The sequence below is a fragment of the Zootermopsis nevadensis genome, unplaced genomic scaffold, assembly GCF_977971745.1.
Source record: "Zootermopsis nevadensis isolate Lab colony 2312 unplaced genomic scaffold, Znev_1.0 Znev_ptg000025l, whole genome shotgun sequence".
In the NCBI taxonomy this organism is placed as follows: Eukaryota; Metazoa; Arthropoda; class Insecta; order Blattodea; family Termopsidae; genus Zootermopsis; species Zootermopsis nevadensis.
The window spans coordinates 6299863-6317588 of NW_028259157.1; the positions used below are offsets into that span (position 1 = coordinate 6299863).

Consider the following 17726-nt stretch of genomic DNA (forward strand, 5'->3'; position numbering starts at 1 on the left):
ATGGTATCTCAAAAACATTCAAACAATTTCTTTAGATTGAAGATCAATTGCTTGTTAATGCAGATTGACAATTTACTTTGGATTTTTGCTTGATTAGGACAAACCTTAAAAATAATTGTAATTTTAAAGAAAATTATTACAGTTATATGTTCTTTGAAAAAATAATTTTTATATCAACTAGTAATCTTAGATGAGTATCGGAAGTTTTCAAGAATTACCTGTGGATATTGAAGACAGTACAAGAGAGAGAACACAGCAGCACACTTCACAGAGTGAACATGAAAGTGTTATTTGTTTATTCACAGCAACTGATGCACGCCATTGCAATGGTCCACAAGATGCAGAGATTAGCTTTGAATAATTCTAGTAGCATGGATGTTGATGAAGCACACATGTGTACAACTATTGACGAGGAGGAGGAGGAAGAGGTAGAGGAAGGTATTTGGATTCTGACCGAAATGACATGGTTCAAGTTGTTTATTAGATGTTTTGGCTGACTTGCAGCTGGCTCGCTTGCTCGATCATCGGCTCGCTCACTCGATTGTACTGTGAAATTCAACCAGTCTTATATCTATGTTGCATAGGATTGATTGTATTTCAGTGTTTTAACAATATCTTAAATGTTGCTCCTGTAATCAATATATTTATGTGTAAATTAATTTGATCATGCTCTTTGTCCACACCATTGCTTCCTGATAGGAAATTCAGCAATCTGTGTCCCCATTACTTTTTTGTGATACTGTCAATGATATAAAGTACAGATTGGAAGCATTTGAGGGTTCTTCATACCAGCATATGTTTCCAATTACAGCATCAAATCAACACCAAGAAGGAGGAAAAGAATCTGAATGATTTTGAGGGAATAATATGAAGGCCTGATATAAGTTTCATCCCTTGCATTCATGTGAAATCAGTTAAATGGAAATTATAATATCTTAATTTTTTATGCAGTCTGTAGTATATTTGTGTTTATCCAGTAATAAATGCTGAAATAAGTTTTGTTTCCTCCTGTTTCTTAAAACTTGTAATTTCTTGTTTAATTTTTATTGATACTGAGTTTCTTTCCTGTTGTCATTCTTCAGTAGATCAGAAACCTGAAAAAAGAAAGTCTGTCCGTACTGAGGGTAGGAGTTGCATATCACTTCCATCTTCTTACATCAGAATTAATGTGTCACGTGTTGTGTGATTCTCAGTTTCATTCCAAAGACATTTCTTCTATACGAAACTTTCGATTTGAGAATATTTTGTGTTCTTCCTTTTTTGTATTAATTTTAGATTACTGATTTTCTTCTGAAAATTCACCAAATATTCAGAAATGTCAGTAATATAATTTTTGTATACTTGAGGAAATTGGCCAAAGTAATTATATGAATCCATATTTTGATAGCATGATCAAGTACTTCTGCCCCCAGTTTTTCTATTTACTAACTGCTTCTGAACTTATTTATAAATTATTTCTTATGTGGCTAACAGTCTTGCTGTTTGGCTTGTGGGAATTAGTTGAAATGTCTGAAAACAAACTTTAGTGGATTAAAATATTTGGATGTTAAAATTAATTTCCTTTACAATGTACACTGGTGAAAATGTGCAACAGATCTTGCAAATTACACTTTAGTATAAACACTATACTGTTAACTTTTAATGAAATTTGTTGCTTGTTAGTGTCTCAGAAAATAAGGAGCCATCATATAATTGAGATATGACACACAATACCTTTGATGATGTATAAGAAATTTTCTTCTGCAGTAAAGCTTGTAGTGCCTGAAATAACTGCAACCAGCTTTGTTTCTTGTGTCTTGAATATAATTTATTTTCTCCCTCCCTGACTGATTGCATGCATTACTTTTCTTCTGCCTTTTGTTCTGAGGCATCTACTTTACCACTTCAAATGTTATATTATTATTCTCAGTGTTGGCATATAAAATTTAACTCTTTTGTCTTCATTCTTATGTGTGATGAAGTAATGGTACAGACAGATGAATAATCCTGAAGAAATACGCAGGTCGTCTGTGTTCAGGGTAGTGTCAGGGGCTTGTAACTCAGTTTAAAAAATTGATTTATTTCAGACCGCAGTGAATTATATTTTGGTTCATGTATTATTTTAATTTATATATTTTTAACTTTCTATCTCCATACTAAAATTTGTAACTTGTTCCACTCTCTATGAAATGGGACTAAGTCTTTTCAGAATGGCTCAAGCTGAAAGGGTGTTTCTAAAACCTTCACTCTAGGATGCTTCACTTTGCCAGGAACTGTCAATTATTCACCAACACTTAAACAAACTCTGACAATCACTGGGGCTCAAGAGATACGAGATCCCTAAACGATCAATTCATGAGGACTCGTTATCCTCACATTTGTTGGTAGTTTCCAGTCACTTTTAAGGTTTTCAAAATTAGTTTGTAAGTTGTTTTAATTTTTAATTGTGTTCCCTTTGAAGTGGTTGAGATGGCCACTTTTTTAATTAAAATATCCACAATTAGAATCATTGTCTACTTAAGAAGTAACCCAGTTAATGTTGTACATAAGTTTTAAGCTACTGCAGATGCATTTCTCAGTAATTATTCATTGTTGTTATTAATTAGGTTATTTATTTAGTAATTGAGTATAAAAATTTGTCAGTACTGCCACCATCTAGTCACAATTGTATCCTATCATAACTCAAGAGTTCAAAATATGCCCATTAGCTGTAGAAAACCTAAGTGCATTCTCCCAAGTGTGGCGTGAAGTGATGCAGCTTTCTGGAGGATTACAGTGTGATGAAAAGTCTCACTGAGAATTAAGGGTGAAAGACATGAGAATTTTATTAGCAATTATAAACGTCTTTTCCAAATATGAAAGTTTAAAACTTGCAGCTCCCTCAAAATAAGAAGGCAGGAGAATCATTCAGTGCAGGATTAACACTGATTACATGATGGGAACTGTCAGATTTTCTGTTGTATTTCTGCTGCAGTCAGAAATTGAAACTAAGTCTCTCATTATGGACTAAATGTAACGTACAGACTAAAGCACAGGAATAAGAATACAGGTTTGAAACTGAGTATTACAATATTATTTGGTGATAGGTTTCTTAGTCAGGCTTGCAGGCAAGGGATGGACCTTCACAATGAATTTGTCTAGTTTACTTATACTTGGGTGAAGAATTGATGCTTTGTAAGATTAGATAAAGATTTACTATCATTTACATGTTTTCTTGCCCATATTTAATTGTCTCCATTTGTTTTATATTCTGTTAATTATAATTGCCACTATAGAACTGCCATACAGAATGTCTGAAAATGATTAAGATGATAACAGTTTTTATATTTAATGAACCAGAGCAGTTACAACAGTGAAATATCTTGAGATGTGCACAGACACTTCAACTTTATATATGTTCAATGTGTGCCGCAAGTCACATGACTTTGAATGAAAGCTGCTCTGTTGCGATCAACTGTCTGTTCACATGTTGGTGGCCAGCCAGAGCTCTTACTTTGTCAGATACAGCCGTTCATCACAAATTTTTATCATCTCTGATTTACTTCTTCAAAGGTGGTGTCTCACCAAATTTTGTTTGGAACTACACTGAGCTATAGTCTCACATTTTGATTTGTGAAACCAAAGAACACATTCAGTTTCGTGTTGTTGCAACACTGTTTTACATGTAAGGCTATAAAAGCACTGCTACAGCCAGAAAGTGAATGGCAGTAAACTTGAAGTGTTTCTATATATTTTTTAAGTTATTTCATTTCTGTAACTGTTTTGATTCATTTAAATATAGCAAATCATAATCATTTTTATCATTCAAAGACATGCTGTGTGATTTATGTGGAATGCTGTAGCTTGAATTTCTTTTTGTATCTTCATTACTTGTTAACTAATTCATTACTGTAATATTATGGCTGAAGTGGAGTATCTGTTCGACTAATGCATGTCTTCTTAAAATGTTCGAGAGATCTTTGATAATTGGAATAGGCACTTAGGGCCCAAGTAGGATGTCAGTTTGAACTACCATATTTTCATAATTATTTTATTATACAGACAGGTGGCTTTCACATGTGATTTAAAAATTTCACATTGTTCATATGCAGTTTATACTCACAAATGAACATATTGTAAATCTTGCAGCACGGAATAACAGTGATATCTGAAACGAAACATGGTTGTACACAAGCCTTGAATATGTTCTTAAAATGTTTAACAGTTCAGTTGTGAAAACTTCAGTGTTCTGTGTTACCAAGTAAGTAATATTAATTTTAAAACCCATGCAGGTCATTGGACATTTCGGTTTTGTTAAATTTCAGTTACATTTCAATATTATCTAATATTTCATACGAAGTTCAGTCATAAGTTTTATAACTATAAAATAACTATGATTATGTTTTAATTATCATGTTTCCATTTGTGTTTTGAAGTGATTCATGTTGACATCTAATGATATGTCAGCTTTATTAAAAGTGCTGCAGATTTAAATCATCATAGGTTAGTGGTTAGAATTTAGTCGTAGTTGCGAGTATGTGTGCTGCATGAGATACACAAGCTGTGTATACTCAATCACATATATGTGGGATTCATCATGCGTCTTTCATAAAAGTGAATCTTTACTTAGAAAAATTATAAACAAATGCAGGATGAGGGGTGTGTGTTCTCTTATTCATGATGAGATTATAAGTTCTCATGATGACGAATATGATGATGGCTGTCTTCTGGGAAGTTACGCCATGTAGTTTGCTAGATACTCACTGAAGTTTTGAGGATCTTATTGCTTACATCATCAGGGTGATTCATCACCCTTATGAATGATGGAGTTAGTAAACTCATCTGAAACGTGTGTCGGTATATACCAGACAACATGGTACAAAATCCAAGAAGACAGCCATTTTTCTGTACAGTTTATATTTTATTAAAAGGAACATGCTTGTAGTTGTTCCATGTCTGTCTACTGCTTCTCTATAACCAGTTTCCTTACTGCCCACAGTTTACTAAAGTTGGAAATATTGTGAATATTCTGAATAAACTCAGAAAGAAATCACATTCTTGGGTCTAACTTCATTGAGTAAAGTTCTTGGGAATGTGAGTTGCTCAGCTTGTCAGGAAATTTCACACCTTTTGGTTGCATATCATTGTTTCATAACAACATGTTGCCCCACTTCATCTCTAAAGACAGAAGCAACATGCTTATCTGAGATGTTGGTGTACAATAAGAAAACTTCTCGGCATAACACCCAGAAGATTGCTATCTGAAATACCTTAACACAAATTGCCATTCATCATTTCAGGAACCTATATTAAATGGCACTGGTATCACTGCCAACTCACACATTTGTGCATCTGAAATATTGGGATTACTTATTTTAGGTATTAAGAAGTTTAAAGTTAGGGGTCCCTCCAAAGTCATAATGTTAATACTATTTTTTTTGAATATGTAATCACTTGGTACAAAATATGAAGGGACACACATACACTCAGTATGGTGATCTGATAACCTGCATTATTCCTTAAGAGAGGAACACAGACTACAAATAGCCTGCAGAACTGTTCCCTGTAAAATAACATAGCTTTCTTGGTTCATGACTGATAACATAAATAGATTGTACACAACAAAAGACATCACCTCTGCACAAACTTTCTAAAATTGTGTACATTTTTTTTCTTTTTTGAGACTACACTGCAGGTTTTTTTAAAACTAATTTTGAGCCTAACTTGAGGAAACATTATCTAACTCTCATGAGTAAATTAATTAAAAATGTAGATAAATCCTTAACTAGTTTGCCTCACCCTGCTTGAGTAAATTTCTGATTTAATTGTTCTGTGTACAGGAAAAAATATTTTTGAAAGAATTGTAAGTTCATAATATTTCGTGTTTTATAAAACTGCTATGATAGGTCATTTAAAATCCTAATAAGATCAAATCAGACTGGAAATTTATGAATTAATTGTACATAGGTTTCTATAGCAATGTGAATTTGTATCTTGTAGCATCATTTTCAATGTGGATTAATAAAAGTAACACTATGTGAAAATTTAGCTATGAAGTATTTAGGTAATGACAGAATTTAAGTACTGAACAAACACACAGGCATTGACCCATGTTTGGATACAGAATGATCTTAAAGTATTGCATAAAAGTATTTAGCACATTGAGATCTCTCATTCCATATCCTGTGCTTAGCAAATTTTGAGGAACAGTGTGTGACAAATATATAGAAAACTGTTCCACATTTCTGAATGATTAAGGACTGGATTGTAAAGAACATCCAGGGAATGTTTACAATTTACACAGTCATGTCATCACTGTCACTAGAAGGTGATTTATCATATGGCATTTGGTCCTACAACTTGTGTATTACTTTAATTCATTCTACAAACTACATTTTCACAATCACAGTTATTTGTGCGTAGACTGGAACCACTGTCTGTGACTAATTCCTCAGTAATTCATCAAGTACTTTAAGCAGTTGTTACACTCTGTCATCTTCAGAGAGTGTGGCTTTATTTCAGCTGAATGTTGATATTTATATTCTTAAAAATTATGAAAACCTGACATGACTGGATGCAATATTATAACCATGGGTGTATGGCAGCAACTTACCTAGGATGTGGTAATGAAACATGGCCCTCAGTAAGTTAACATTACAGTGCAGATGTTAATACTGTATTGCATTTAGTTTGACAACCATTTGACTTACCCAACCTAAGTAACATTACTGGGTGTAACTGACATACATTGTTATTTACAATGTTATAATATAATACACACACACCTCTTGTTGCTAGAAATGAAACATTGAAATTAAATCTAGGATCTGAAAAAAGACTGTCTATCTTAACAATGAATTTTTCGTAGGTTGAGTGGGACTTTAATTACAGCTAGGCCATAAATTTTTGAGCTGACTGGTTGCCTTGCCACGTACTTCACAGATTCAAGTCTAGGAGCATCAGAAGTATTCTTGTATGAACTATAAAGTTAAATATGTTCACTGGACCTACTTCATTTTTGTCGGCACCATTTCGTTTGTTTTCCTCCAACTGTCTTAAGAAGGTTTACTCAGAATTCCGATCACTAGAGGTCACTTTACATACACTTTTCAAATGCATAACACACAAACTAGTTAACTGAACATTTGTAAAATGAGTGCATGACAGAACATTTAAGCTGTACATAATCTCTGAATGCTAAGAAGTACATAGTTCAAATCTCAGTATATCAGGATAGCTGTAAGCAAAGCTTTTAATGTTAATTATATTTGGGAATGCTTAAGTTAGCTTTGCACAAAGCTACAAGTGCTTATCTTAGTGGAATGGCAGCTGCTCACGTTTGCTAGCCAGTAGTCTGTCATTATGCATTATTAGATAATGCATACTTAGAACCATCATATCAAAGGAATGCTATACACTGAGTTTTACTAGAACTAAGTCTTATAAGTGAAATAATAATTTTAGTTAAATTATTAAATTTATTGCTATATTAGACATTTAAGAGCTACTCTGAACCATGTGTGTATGACAGAATGTACTAGTGGAGATATGAGCTCAGTTTAAATTTGTACTATAAATCATCATGCAGCATTTGGGTGTGAAGCATATGAAGTACAGACAAGTTAAGCATCAAAACAGCTGAATAAGCTGGTATTTCAGTGGAAGTCTCTACCAGTGGTGGATCTCGTAACCACATCATGAAACCGTCTCTTGGGTCACAATGATATTTATGGGAACTTTGACATGGTTAATATGTAGTCTAGTAATATATTTTATAATGATTCACAGTAGATGTGTGTATCTTGACATTGTCCTGAAATTGATCAGCTCGATTCACAGGAATTGAAGGCTTAGGTAATTTGGAAATGCACGTAGCACATTAGATACATTGAGCATGGCAGATGTCTGTGGCACTGCTGTTGATGTGTTTGTAGAACATGGTCTTGGTGTGAATGGCATGGTAGCAAATAACCATGTTGTGTTTAATGTGTGGATGCAGTCTCATTTCAATACAGAATGCTTCAAACTGTATTTAACTCCCTCTTATTCCTTTTTGTAGACAGGTCAAAATTCTTTCCTTTGAGATTTTTTATGTATTAGGATTTTGGAATGTCTCACGGGTCAAACATCTTTGTAATCCCATGATACATCACCACCTTTTTAAATTAACCCTAACCAATAAAGAGATAACCATTTGCTATTCCTGAAATGGAATATGAGGTTGCATATTAAGGATCAACATTCTCATAAAGAAATCTGCTGTCAGCCTAAAGTTGCCTGGTTTATCACTTACTATACAAATACGCATCACCAGCAAAGATTGAATTATAAAAAATTCACGTGACTGAGAAGTGCAGGCTGCCTAATTAAAGACCAAGGGTATGTTCAAGGCTATCACACACCTTGTGGGGAGATGATAGTTGAGTATGGAGCACTGGTTGAATGATGATTAGCAGGGAAAACCAAGGAGCTAGAAGAAAATCCTGCTCCATTGCCATTTTGTCCACCATGAATCTCACTTTAATTCACCAAGAATTGAACACTGGTCTCCACTGGCACCAAACATACTGTACTTTGCATTATTGTCTGTTTATTACAATCAGATGTTCACTGCTCAGAGTATCTTTTTTTGCTTATATAAAACTAATAATTAATAATTATTGTGGACTCTGATCATCTGTACCACTCATTTGTCTTAGCGCGGTTTCTTGAGTCCTTGTTTTAACATTGATTTCTATGTGACATACATGTCTGTGCACTCTTAGTTGCATAGGGCCTCTTTTTTAAGAGATTTCAATAATCAGACATTTGGTAGGACTCCTTGGACAAGCGATCAGTGCGTTGCAAGGCCTCTACCTGCACACAGGACAGCACAACAGAAAAACGCGGACAAACATCCATGGCTTGAGTGGGATTCAAACCCATGATCCAAGTGTCCAAGCACACAAGGCCCACACCTCAGAACATGCGGCCACTGTGACTGGCTGAAGTTCACATACTCCATCCAAAATGCTACCAGAAATATCTGGGCCAGAATATGAACAAATTCAGTTGAACCACAACTTCCAGTTTACTGATTATGATAAAAACTGAAACAGCTACACATATTTAACTTAAGAGGTTCCAATATAAATTTTATGAATATCTATCAGTCAGGAGCCGAGTTTTATATGCAGGCGCACAGACAGTGACAATGGTAATAGGTGCTTTTTGCAACTTTTTGTTGTGATCCACCTATAAAAGGTACCTGACACAATAAAATACCACACACTAAGAATAACATAGGCAAATGCAGTATGATAGATGGGAGATGTTGATCTATTATTCTGTGATGAGTTAAGAATTATTACATAAACCTAATATATTTTTAAATAATTAGAACAACATGTCAGTTTAATGTATATATACTGGAATGTGTGATTGTTGATAGTTACAATGTACACTGAAATAAATTGTTGAATGTAGCATGCTTTTGATATGTACTACATAGTTTTTGTACACTACAGAAGGAACACATTTTTATCATCTTTATGGAAGTTTTTGTTAATCTGGTCAAAATGTTCTCAAGCTATAACTCCTCCTGGCCTCAGCTTGCGTAGATTTAAATGTCACACACTTCTGGCCTCGACTGCTGTTTCCTTTCTTGACCTACTCTTTGGCTATTGTGTACCACCTAAACATAGATTTTCTTACAAAACTCAACATTATTGCATGCACAAATTATCATATGAAGGAGATGTAAGCCTTATACCAATCAACAGTCACAGCAGCTTTCATACAATTGAGAATGAGTTGTAATACTTCACCAGTGTAATCTCATAACTCCACATGCCTGGAGGAAAAGACAAAGGCTTTGTCATAAACATTTTTGTTAAAGTAGGCTACGGTATGTGTCACATGTCAGGAGTGTTCAGGGCAAAGAAGACCACAGAATTCACATTTTTCATGGGCACAGAGAAACAAAAAAAATGTGTTTGGCTGTCCATAGGCTGCTGGCAATGGAGAGTTTGTTTATTCTGTTGTCCAGTGTAATAAAAAATGCATTGAAACATCTTTTTTGTATATTTTTGTCTTTCTAGAACTAATATTAAGATTATATATTATGTATGACTGCAGTTCACCCTCTATATAACTTCCATTCATGTATGCCTCATAGTGATCTGTTACCTGCTTAGGTTTGTAGGTTTGTGAAACTTTCATATGTGCAATATTGTGGCGAGTGTGAGTCATGAAGGGTATGTCAATAAAACAAGACTGGCTGTGAGTTGGATGAATACTTCGATCCCTGGTATGGACATTAGAATTTTCTCTTCATCACTATGCCCACTATTGTATAATGAGTAACAAGGGTATTTATCCTGGGGTGAACATAGCCACAGAGTGAGGTTTAATACATCCATGTGCAAGTAGTATTGAGGTTAAGAGAGTATATAATTTTGTCTCCACTCTCCTTTTACGCCTTTATGGCTTGGTATCACACGTTTTCTTTACCTTCAGTAAATATTTTGGCCTACTACAGGCATAACTACACATACCTGATGTCAGAATTATTTGTACATACAAATTGTATTTATTAGTTAGCATTTGAGTTTCACTTTTCTTCCTCTAATTATATTAGAAGTGAAGTGCTAAGTGATGTGACTAAGAACATTTTTGAGGGACATGCCCACTCTTATTGTTCCTGTGTTTATGGGATTACTATCACATTATATTAAGATCTACTCATTAAAATCTTAGCTGCCTGGTCATGGTTTATCATTTTTCACTTCTTGACGTTCATAATGAAAGAAGAAATCGATCTTATGAATGCCATGCGATTGTAAAAAGAATAGTGTTTTTAATATCACATAATGGAACAAATCTGAAGAAAAACTGATCTACATTTATTTCAAAAGTATTGGAGTAGCCCATGGGCCTCTTAAGTATCATATGGTCCAATATGACATCATAATGTAATACCAATGTTCTGTAGCAAGTGGGTTTGTATGTAAATATGCATGCTTGAAGAGTTACCTAGAAGAATGTTATAACCAACTTTCTGACAAATTCTTATAGCAAAAGAGACAAGAACATTCCATGAGTTACATAGGGATGGATATAGATTTGGTTCAAACATTCACTAGGAAACCCTTAAATTTTAGAAGATGCTTTTATTAGTCATGCCCAGAGTTTAATAGCATGAGTTAACTGAGGAGAGTTCACTGGTAATTTATTTTTTTATATTAAGTGCAATGTACATTTACTTTGACTCTAAAGGTGACTGTTCACTGAACATGGAAACAATGCCTTATCCTTCTCCTTCTCCTCTTTAATAATGCCATGGCATGATACCTAATGTCAAGCAAATGTATTAGAGTGAGACTGCATGTAAGTTTAATATAACAAATGGAAAAATGAGAGTTTGTGAAATTGTGATCAGCTACACCTGATTGATTAAAATGTCACTGATTCCAGCAAGCATACCTTGCAACTACTGTGGTCCAAAAGATGAAACGGATGGCTCTAAGCAGCACCAGTAGCTCTGGTCGCAGTCCAACACCTGCTGACAATGGTCCAAGTCCACAGACACCTGGTTCTGACCTGAATGGGACACCACCTGCTCAGAATGACTAATGCCTGCCCTGCCACCGCCTACCCACTTGTGCGACTGCCCCATCGGATGCAACAATTATATGGTCCCTTATTACGTGTACTTTTGGCCACTTTGTTTAAAACACTACATCTCTTTTTCAAGGCCTTAAAATGTTGTACATTTTCCCCATTTGTTCACAAAATGATGCATGTTGGTGCTTTGTGAACCTGTCTTTGTAAAGCACATTCTAGTGGGACAAGATATAAGAGTTCCCACTCTTGATTGTTGGTTTCACATTCGGTTGGCTGCTCTTTGTTCACTGGGTTTGTGTGGCAACATTCTCGCGACATCTTCCATGCTCTTTCTGTTCAGTATATGTGGAGTCTACTCTCCATTTGTTGGATGGAAATATATGTAAAAAATATTATATATACATATAGAAAGAGAACACATAGATATGTACATGTTATCAGCATGTTGTACACTTGTAACAACACATCTGAATAGTAATATATTGCAAAAAATATACACTCTTTATTTCTGCTGCCATGAAACGTATCATATTTAGGGCTGTGCACAATACTATATCATTATGGATATAATTATTTTTTGTAATGTCAGATAAAAATTGAATGAAATCTTGGTTTCGTGCATCAAAATTAATTGTTTTCTAGACAAATTTTGGTAAAATATTGAATTATTAAAAGCACCTCACTTGTGGAAATATTGGAATAACAAAACATCTGAATTAGTTATTTTATTTCTTGGATCTTTACCATCATGAGGGTTTATTTTTTAAACCAAGCATTTTGGAAACCCGTTCCATCTCTGGCTTCAAACACTGAAGGGTCAGTACAATGCTGATATCCCTTGCTTGAAGACAAAGTCAGTTTCCAAAATGTTGCATTTTAAGAATGAAAGCAGGTGATTAATAAGGTTCAAGATATAGAAACTAACTCTGATGCAGGTTCATCAGAAACATTCAGAGCTGAGTTAGACTCATAATGTATGTACCATTCATAACTTAGCAGTTGAAACTGGCCATCTGCAGTCCATTGAAAGGAACCTAGAATTTTAGATTAAAATGTAACTTGTTATATTGTCATTGTTGTTGTATTGTGTGCTACCAGGCTCTTATACCATATCACCATTTCCATAACAATATTCCTATTAATGTTGGTAATACAAAGTACATTACTCTTGAAATGTCCATTCATCATATATTTCAGTGCTACAGAAAATGTAACAATGGGTTTACATGGATGCAAATAACCCTTGATACAGACCACTTACTATCCATACCATAATCCCCAGTTTTCATGCTGTACCAGTACCTTAATTAAGTTCATTCAAAATTCTGAAGTGCACTATTCTTGGTAATAAGTAATATGTTAGAAACAGTATTTACCTGGTCTTCATTTTGTGACATTATAGATTACACACATACATCTGATTCCCATGTTTCTGGTAAGAAGTTGTTTTGATAAGTCTTGATTGTAAATATTGCACATGTCACAAAATATTCCAGGTACTCTTTGTTATTTTAGAACGACTGATTTAAATTGACTTATTAAATATGAAAATAAACTTTATCCTCACTATTGTATTCCCCTTTCTTTTTGTTTTAAATTGAATTTGCTATTAGGAAACTGATGGGTCACTAAATGGACTGGAACAGGCTTGAACATATCAGCTTGTAGTGTATGTTGATGATTTTAATTTATTATGTGAAAATTTGTATATGTGCTATAAAGAGAAAGTAACTCTATTAGATGCTGTTAAGAAGGTTCTTGTAGAAACATGCACAGAAAAAAGTGAGAGTACAGGTTAAAAATGGTAATAAATATCTTGAAAGTGTAGCAGAGTTCAAGTTCTTGGGAATAGCAGTAACAGACCAGAATTGTATTCAAGATGTGAGATCAAATTTAACAAATTCATGCTACCGTTCAGTCTAGAATCTTCCCATCTCCTATTAAAAATTTATGAAACTATAATTTTATGAATTTTGCCCTCGTTTCCAAAATATGTTCTAATATCATAAGTGTAGCCAGTCATGTCATGCAATTTACAAATCTTTGTTTCAGAGCATTTATTTCTTAGGAACATATTGCTTGTATTGAAAATAACTCTCCCTTTGAACAGCACAATGACTTCATCTGCAGCTAAATATTTACATGATCTGTGAATTTTAGCATAGGTTTCATTGAGCTTATCAACGAGAGATATTGTTTTCCACAGTCCATCATAGTTTTGTCAGTCATGTTTGGTTGAGTCATATTGTCACAAAAATGTAGAAATCCAATATATGAAAAAACTTATCCAAGTTACTATAAAATGGCATATAGAATTGTTCAAGAGTGGACCAAAATCTTTCAATGTGTCCTACTTGTGATGTGTAATTTGTAAGATAGAGCCAAAAATACATGCATCTCTTCAATCTTTACTTTTTAGTCTCAGCTATTTTGGTAAGTTTTCAAATAGTGATATTTTCCTTACAGATGTATCATTTGAATTAATTATTACAACAACCAGAAGAAACATAGACCAGAAATTTTAACTTTAAACTTCACTAATATAACTTTTATTAATATAAACAAGTTTGTATATGTACTATAAAATACATTCTGTGTTCCTTGTGTATATACATATAGATATATTTGCTTAATTACATTTATATTTAATTTTTGTTCTTCAATTTGTTTTTAAACTGTGCACCAAAAAACCGAGATTTGTAACATGTATAGCTTCCAGTCTGTTTCTTTCTTGCAGTTAGTTTTGATGGTCTTATGTGTAGTACTATGATGTTTTGATATTTTCAATATTTCAGTGTCAATATTTGCTGTTTTGATATTTTCAGTATTTTTTTATATTTCGATACAACGATAATGTTGATGATGAGATGGATGTTAATTGATTCACTACAAAATTTGAGCACTACAGCCCTAATAATATCAGGTCCATATTATACTATACAGTAGTCTGTGATGACAGTCTATTTGTGTTGGCTCTCATAGGGCTGTTACGCCACGGATTATTATTATTATTATTCATAACTTTAAATAGATAAATCCCTGTGTAAGTCCCAATTTGGTGAAGATTGTCTTGAGATTCAGAAAGCATTACACTGTACAAACTGCCTTCATTTGAGTAACAGTGACATGGATGTTCTGAATCAGAGGCCTTTCTGTAGAATTTTTATGATACCTATCACTTTGGCACATACTCTAGCAATAGAGCTGACATTTCATGAAAACAGCTTAAAATAGACTGTCCCTGTTCAAGTAATCTGAAATGTTATTCTTGTCCTTTGCTTTTTGTGGTTGCAGTTTATTGTATAACTTCAGCTTTTGGGAGTGAGCCACACTGAATGTTGAGTATTAACCAACATTTTAGAAAACATTGCACTTGCCATCATCAGGGTCAAAGTATGGTGGTTGGGAGTTTTTGGAAGCCTTACATAGGACCTGTATAAGGTTTCCAAAAACTCCCAAGTACTTTTTTGGTGATTGCATCTCTTGCGGTAGTCTGGAACTTCTTCATGGTGGCAGCCGTTTCTTATACATAATTTATGCAAGTGGGCTTTCATATGTTATGTTTTCATGCCTTTGGGATATAAATGTAAATAATTAAGATGTTATGTAAAACACATTATGGTTCCTTAGCAAGTCTGCTACATGACTATGGAATCTTTAGGTTTTGCGATTTATCAATTCAATAAACGTCAGTTCTTAACGTGTAAGGAAAACTTGCATCCACCATGAAAAATATAGGAGTCTGAAATAATAAATATTAATTTTTACTTGTGACACCATGTAATCAAGTCAATACCAGTGTTCCTTGCAAATACTGGTAAATGTCTACAAGACTACATGGTATCACAGTCCAGAAGATTACAGCAGACATTCAATGCTGTGAGAACCTCAGAAAGGTTATTTCAGCTCAATTGGGACACTGCTCTCACAATGTCAAGAAACAGCTCGTGAATCATATTCTTTCAATAACAAATAATAGTGTTATAAGAGATATGATTTGAAAGATTTCGATAACTACATAATACCAGTTGCCTCAATGAGAAATAATGTATTTATGTGTTATATTTTTAAAACAAAAGGAGAAAATCAGTACCTTGTAAGCTGCTGAAAAAATGTACTTATTCATTGACATATGAGATTCAACATTTTGGTGGATGCCAGAGTTTTGCTTCTTGCTGGGACAATTGGTCTGATGTGTGTCATGATTAGACATCAGCATGTCACACATATAGAAATTCAAATTGTTTCAGTTACTTCATTTCTGCTGTGTACAATAATTTCATACATTTGTAGTTTAATCTTTTTACAGTTTTTTAGTCAATGCCTATATTTTATTCTTTTAATTTGATTTTTTTCATGGAATGGGCCTAGTTTGAGTGCATGAGCATCCTACCTTGATATTTGCAGAATGAATGGATAGGTTACCTTCCCAATGTTTAAAGGAGTGCACAATCAAAAGTAATCTGAAATCCTCAATAGTAAGGCTGTAATGAAGCTACAGTATAACTCATTTTCATGATATTAATTAACAAGAAAATATACTCATATTCTAATCTTATAATTGTTTTTGTTTTTTTATAATATGACTGTATTTTTGTATAGTAATGCCTACCAACAAAGACCTTAGTATGAAACACGAGTCTTCGCATTTTGTAATGATATTGAATGTTTTGGGGGTTAATCCTACTGTTGAGTCTTACAGCATCTCTTGAGTTGAAAATGAAGCTTTATCATTACCATATTTGTTGAGCACAGTTCCCTAAAAGCATGTGCCATTTAAATATTTTATTCCAAATTATAACTGCAGCAAAGGAAATGTTTCCGTTTAGTTACACAGAGTCTAGGTATGTCCACCCAAGTGTTCCAACACATCATTGGTTGCAATGAAGAAGGAATAAGAAATAAACTTTCTGGTTTTAATATATTCTCAGTAACAAGCTATAGTTAATATGATCCACTGTACTGGGAACAGGAATAAGAATCTAAGATACATAGTAGCCCTTGGTAGGTAAAACTCAGAGTGACTTGAAACCTGATGAATCATACTTGTTAATTAGAGCCATGAAACAAACAATGACTGTCCAACATATCACATGAAATGAAAATGAGGGTATTCGAGGTGGTTCCAGTAGTAAGAGCGAGGGATGTCTGCACATGGCATAACTGTAGTCTGTCATGTCCTCTTAACAGGTCTTCCTCAAAATTATCATTCTTTTCTCTGAAAGTGTTTGAACACTGTAAAGTATATTTACAAAGGAAATACAACATTCAGCTGCATATTAGAATGGTTAACAAAGAATAGCATGATTAAAGTACTGTCTCATTCCATGCTATATAACCACTGCTGCATCATTAAGTAACTCAACAGTCTTTCACAGAATTTCTAGTAAAGAATTATCATAATTCAAAGATAATTGCCTTCTAGGTTCCAGCACCATGTAGTCTGGTAGAAGTTCACCAACGTTTCAGAGGCCCCAGCTGGGTCCATCACCATGATGATGGAGGCAGCTAAGACCTCTACCAGACTACATGGTGCTAGAACCCAGAAGACAACTATCTTTGGACTTACTGCCATGAAAACCTCAAATCCTACTAAGTACCATAGTTGTCATTGAGAAATATATTTCCTTGTATCCTTGTAAACATAATATTTATCTTATACATTTTCCCTTCTCAATCTTTTACCCGAGAATTTCACACCATAGTTTTCCTCTTGCAACATGACTCTTTATCCTCCTATGGAAGAAGTCTGGTTGATGAAATTCATGATGTTTGAACATTCATACTTTCATACTTGCTGTAAGAATGTTATAACACATTTATTGTAGCATTTATCATATATTATCTTCTTCCATCACACACTGTACTTTTACTGATGTGCTATGAGAAAACAACTCTTAATGTGGAAAAGGAAAATGTTTTAACCTGAAGGTCAATAGTATACCCTTCTTTCTGCTTCCATAAGCTGCCATGTTCTGAACTTGTTTTTATGAACTGTTGTTTACCTCACACTGTATAAATGTAGGAATTGATCATGTTTGATAACCATTGAATGAAATTCCTTTTAAACTTCCCAATAATTTCTTAGCGTCCCATTGATCATAACTTATCTTAAATGTTTTGAATCAATATTAAGATGGCTATCTTCTAGGTTGTAGCACCAT

At 33.9% G+C, this 17726-nt stretch overlaps 1 protein-coding gene across 4 annotated transcripts in view; it reads left to right on the forward strand.

Annotated features, from left to right (window-relative positions):
• Positions 1-12056, forward strand: part of CaMKI (Calcium/calmodulin-dependent protein kinase I) — a 109132-nt gene extending 97076 nt beyond the window's left edge. For 3 of the 4 annotated variants that reach the window (XM_022062050.2, XM_022062048.2, XM_087355889.1), the window contains 2 exons: positions 306-438; positions 11413-12056. In XM_022062050.2, coding sequence (XP_021917742.1) covers positions 306-438; positions 11413-11477 — 198 coding nt within the window. In that variant the 3' untranslated portion in view covers positions 11478-12056. The remainder of the gene's footprint in view (positions 1-305; positions 439-11412) is intronic. The other variant, XM_022062049.2, reaches the window with a different exon arrangement.
• The last annotated feature ends 5670 nt before the right edge of the window (positions 12057-17726 follow it).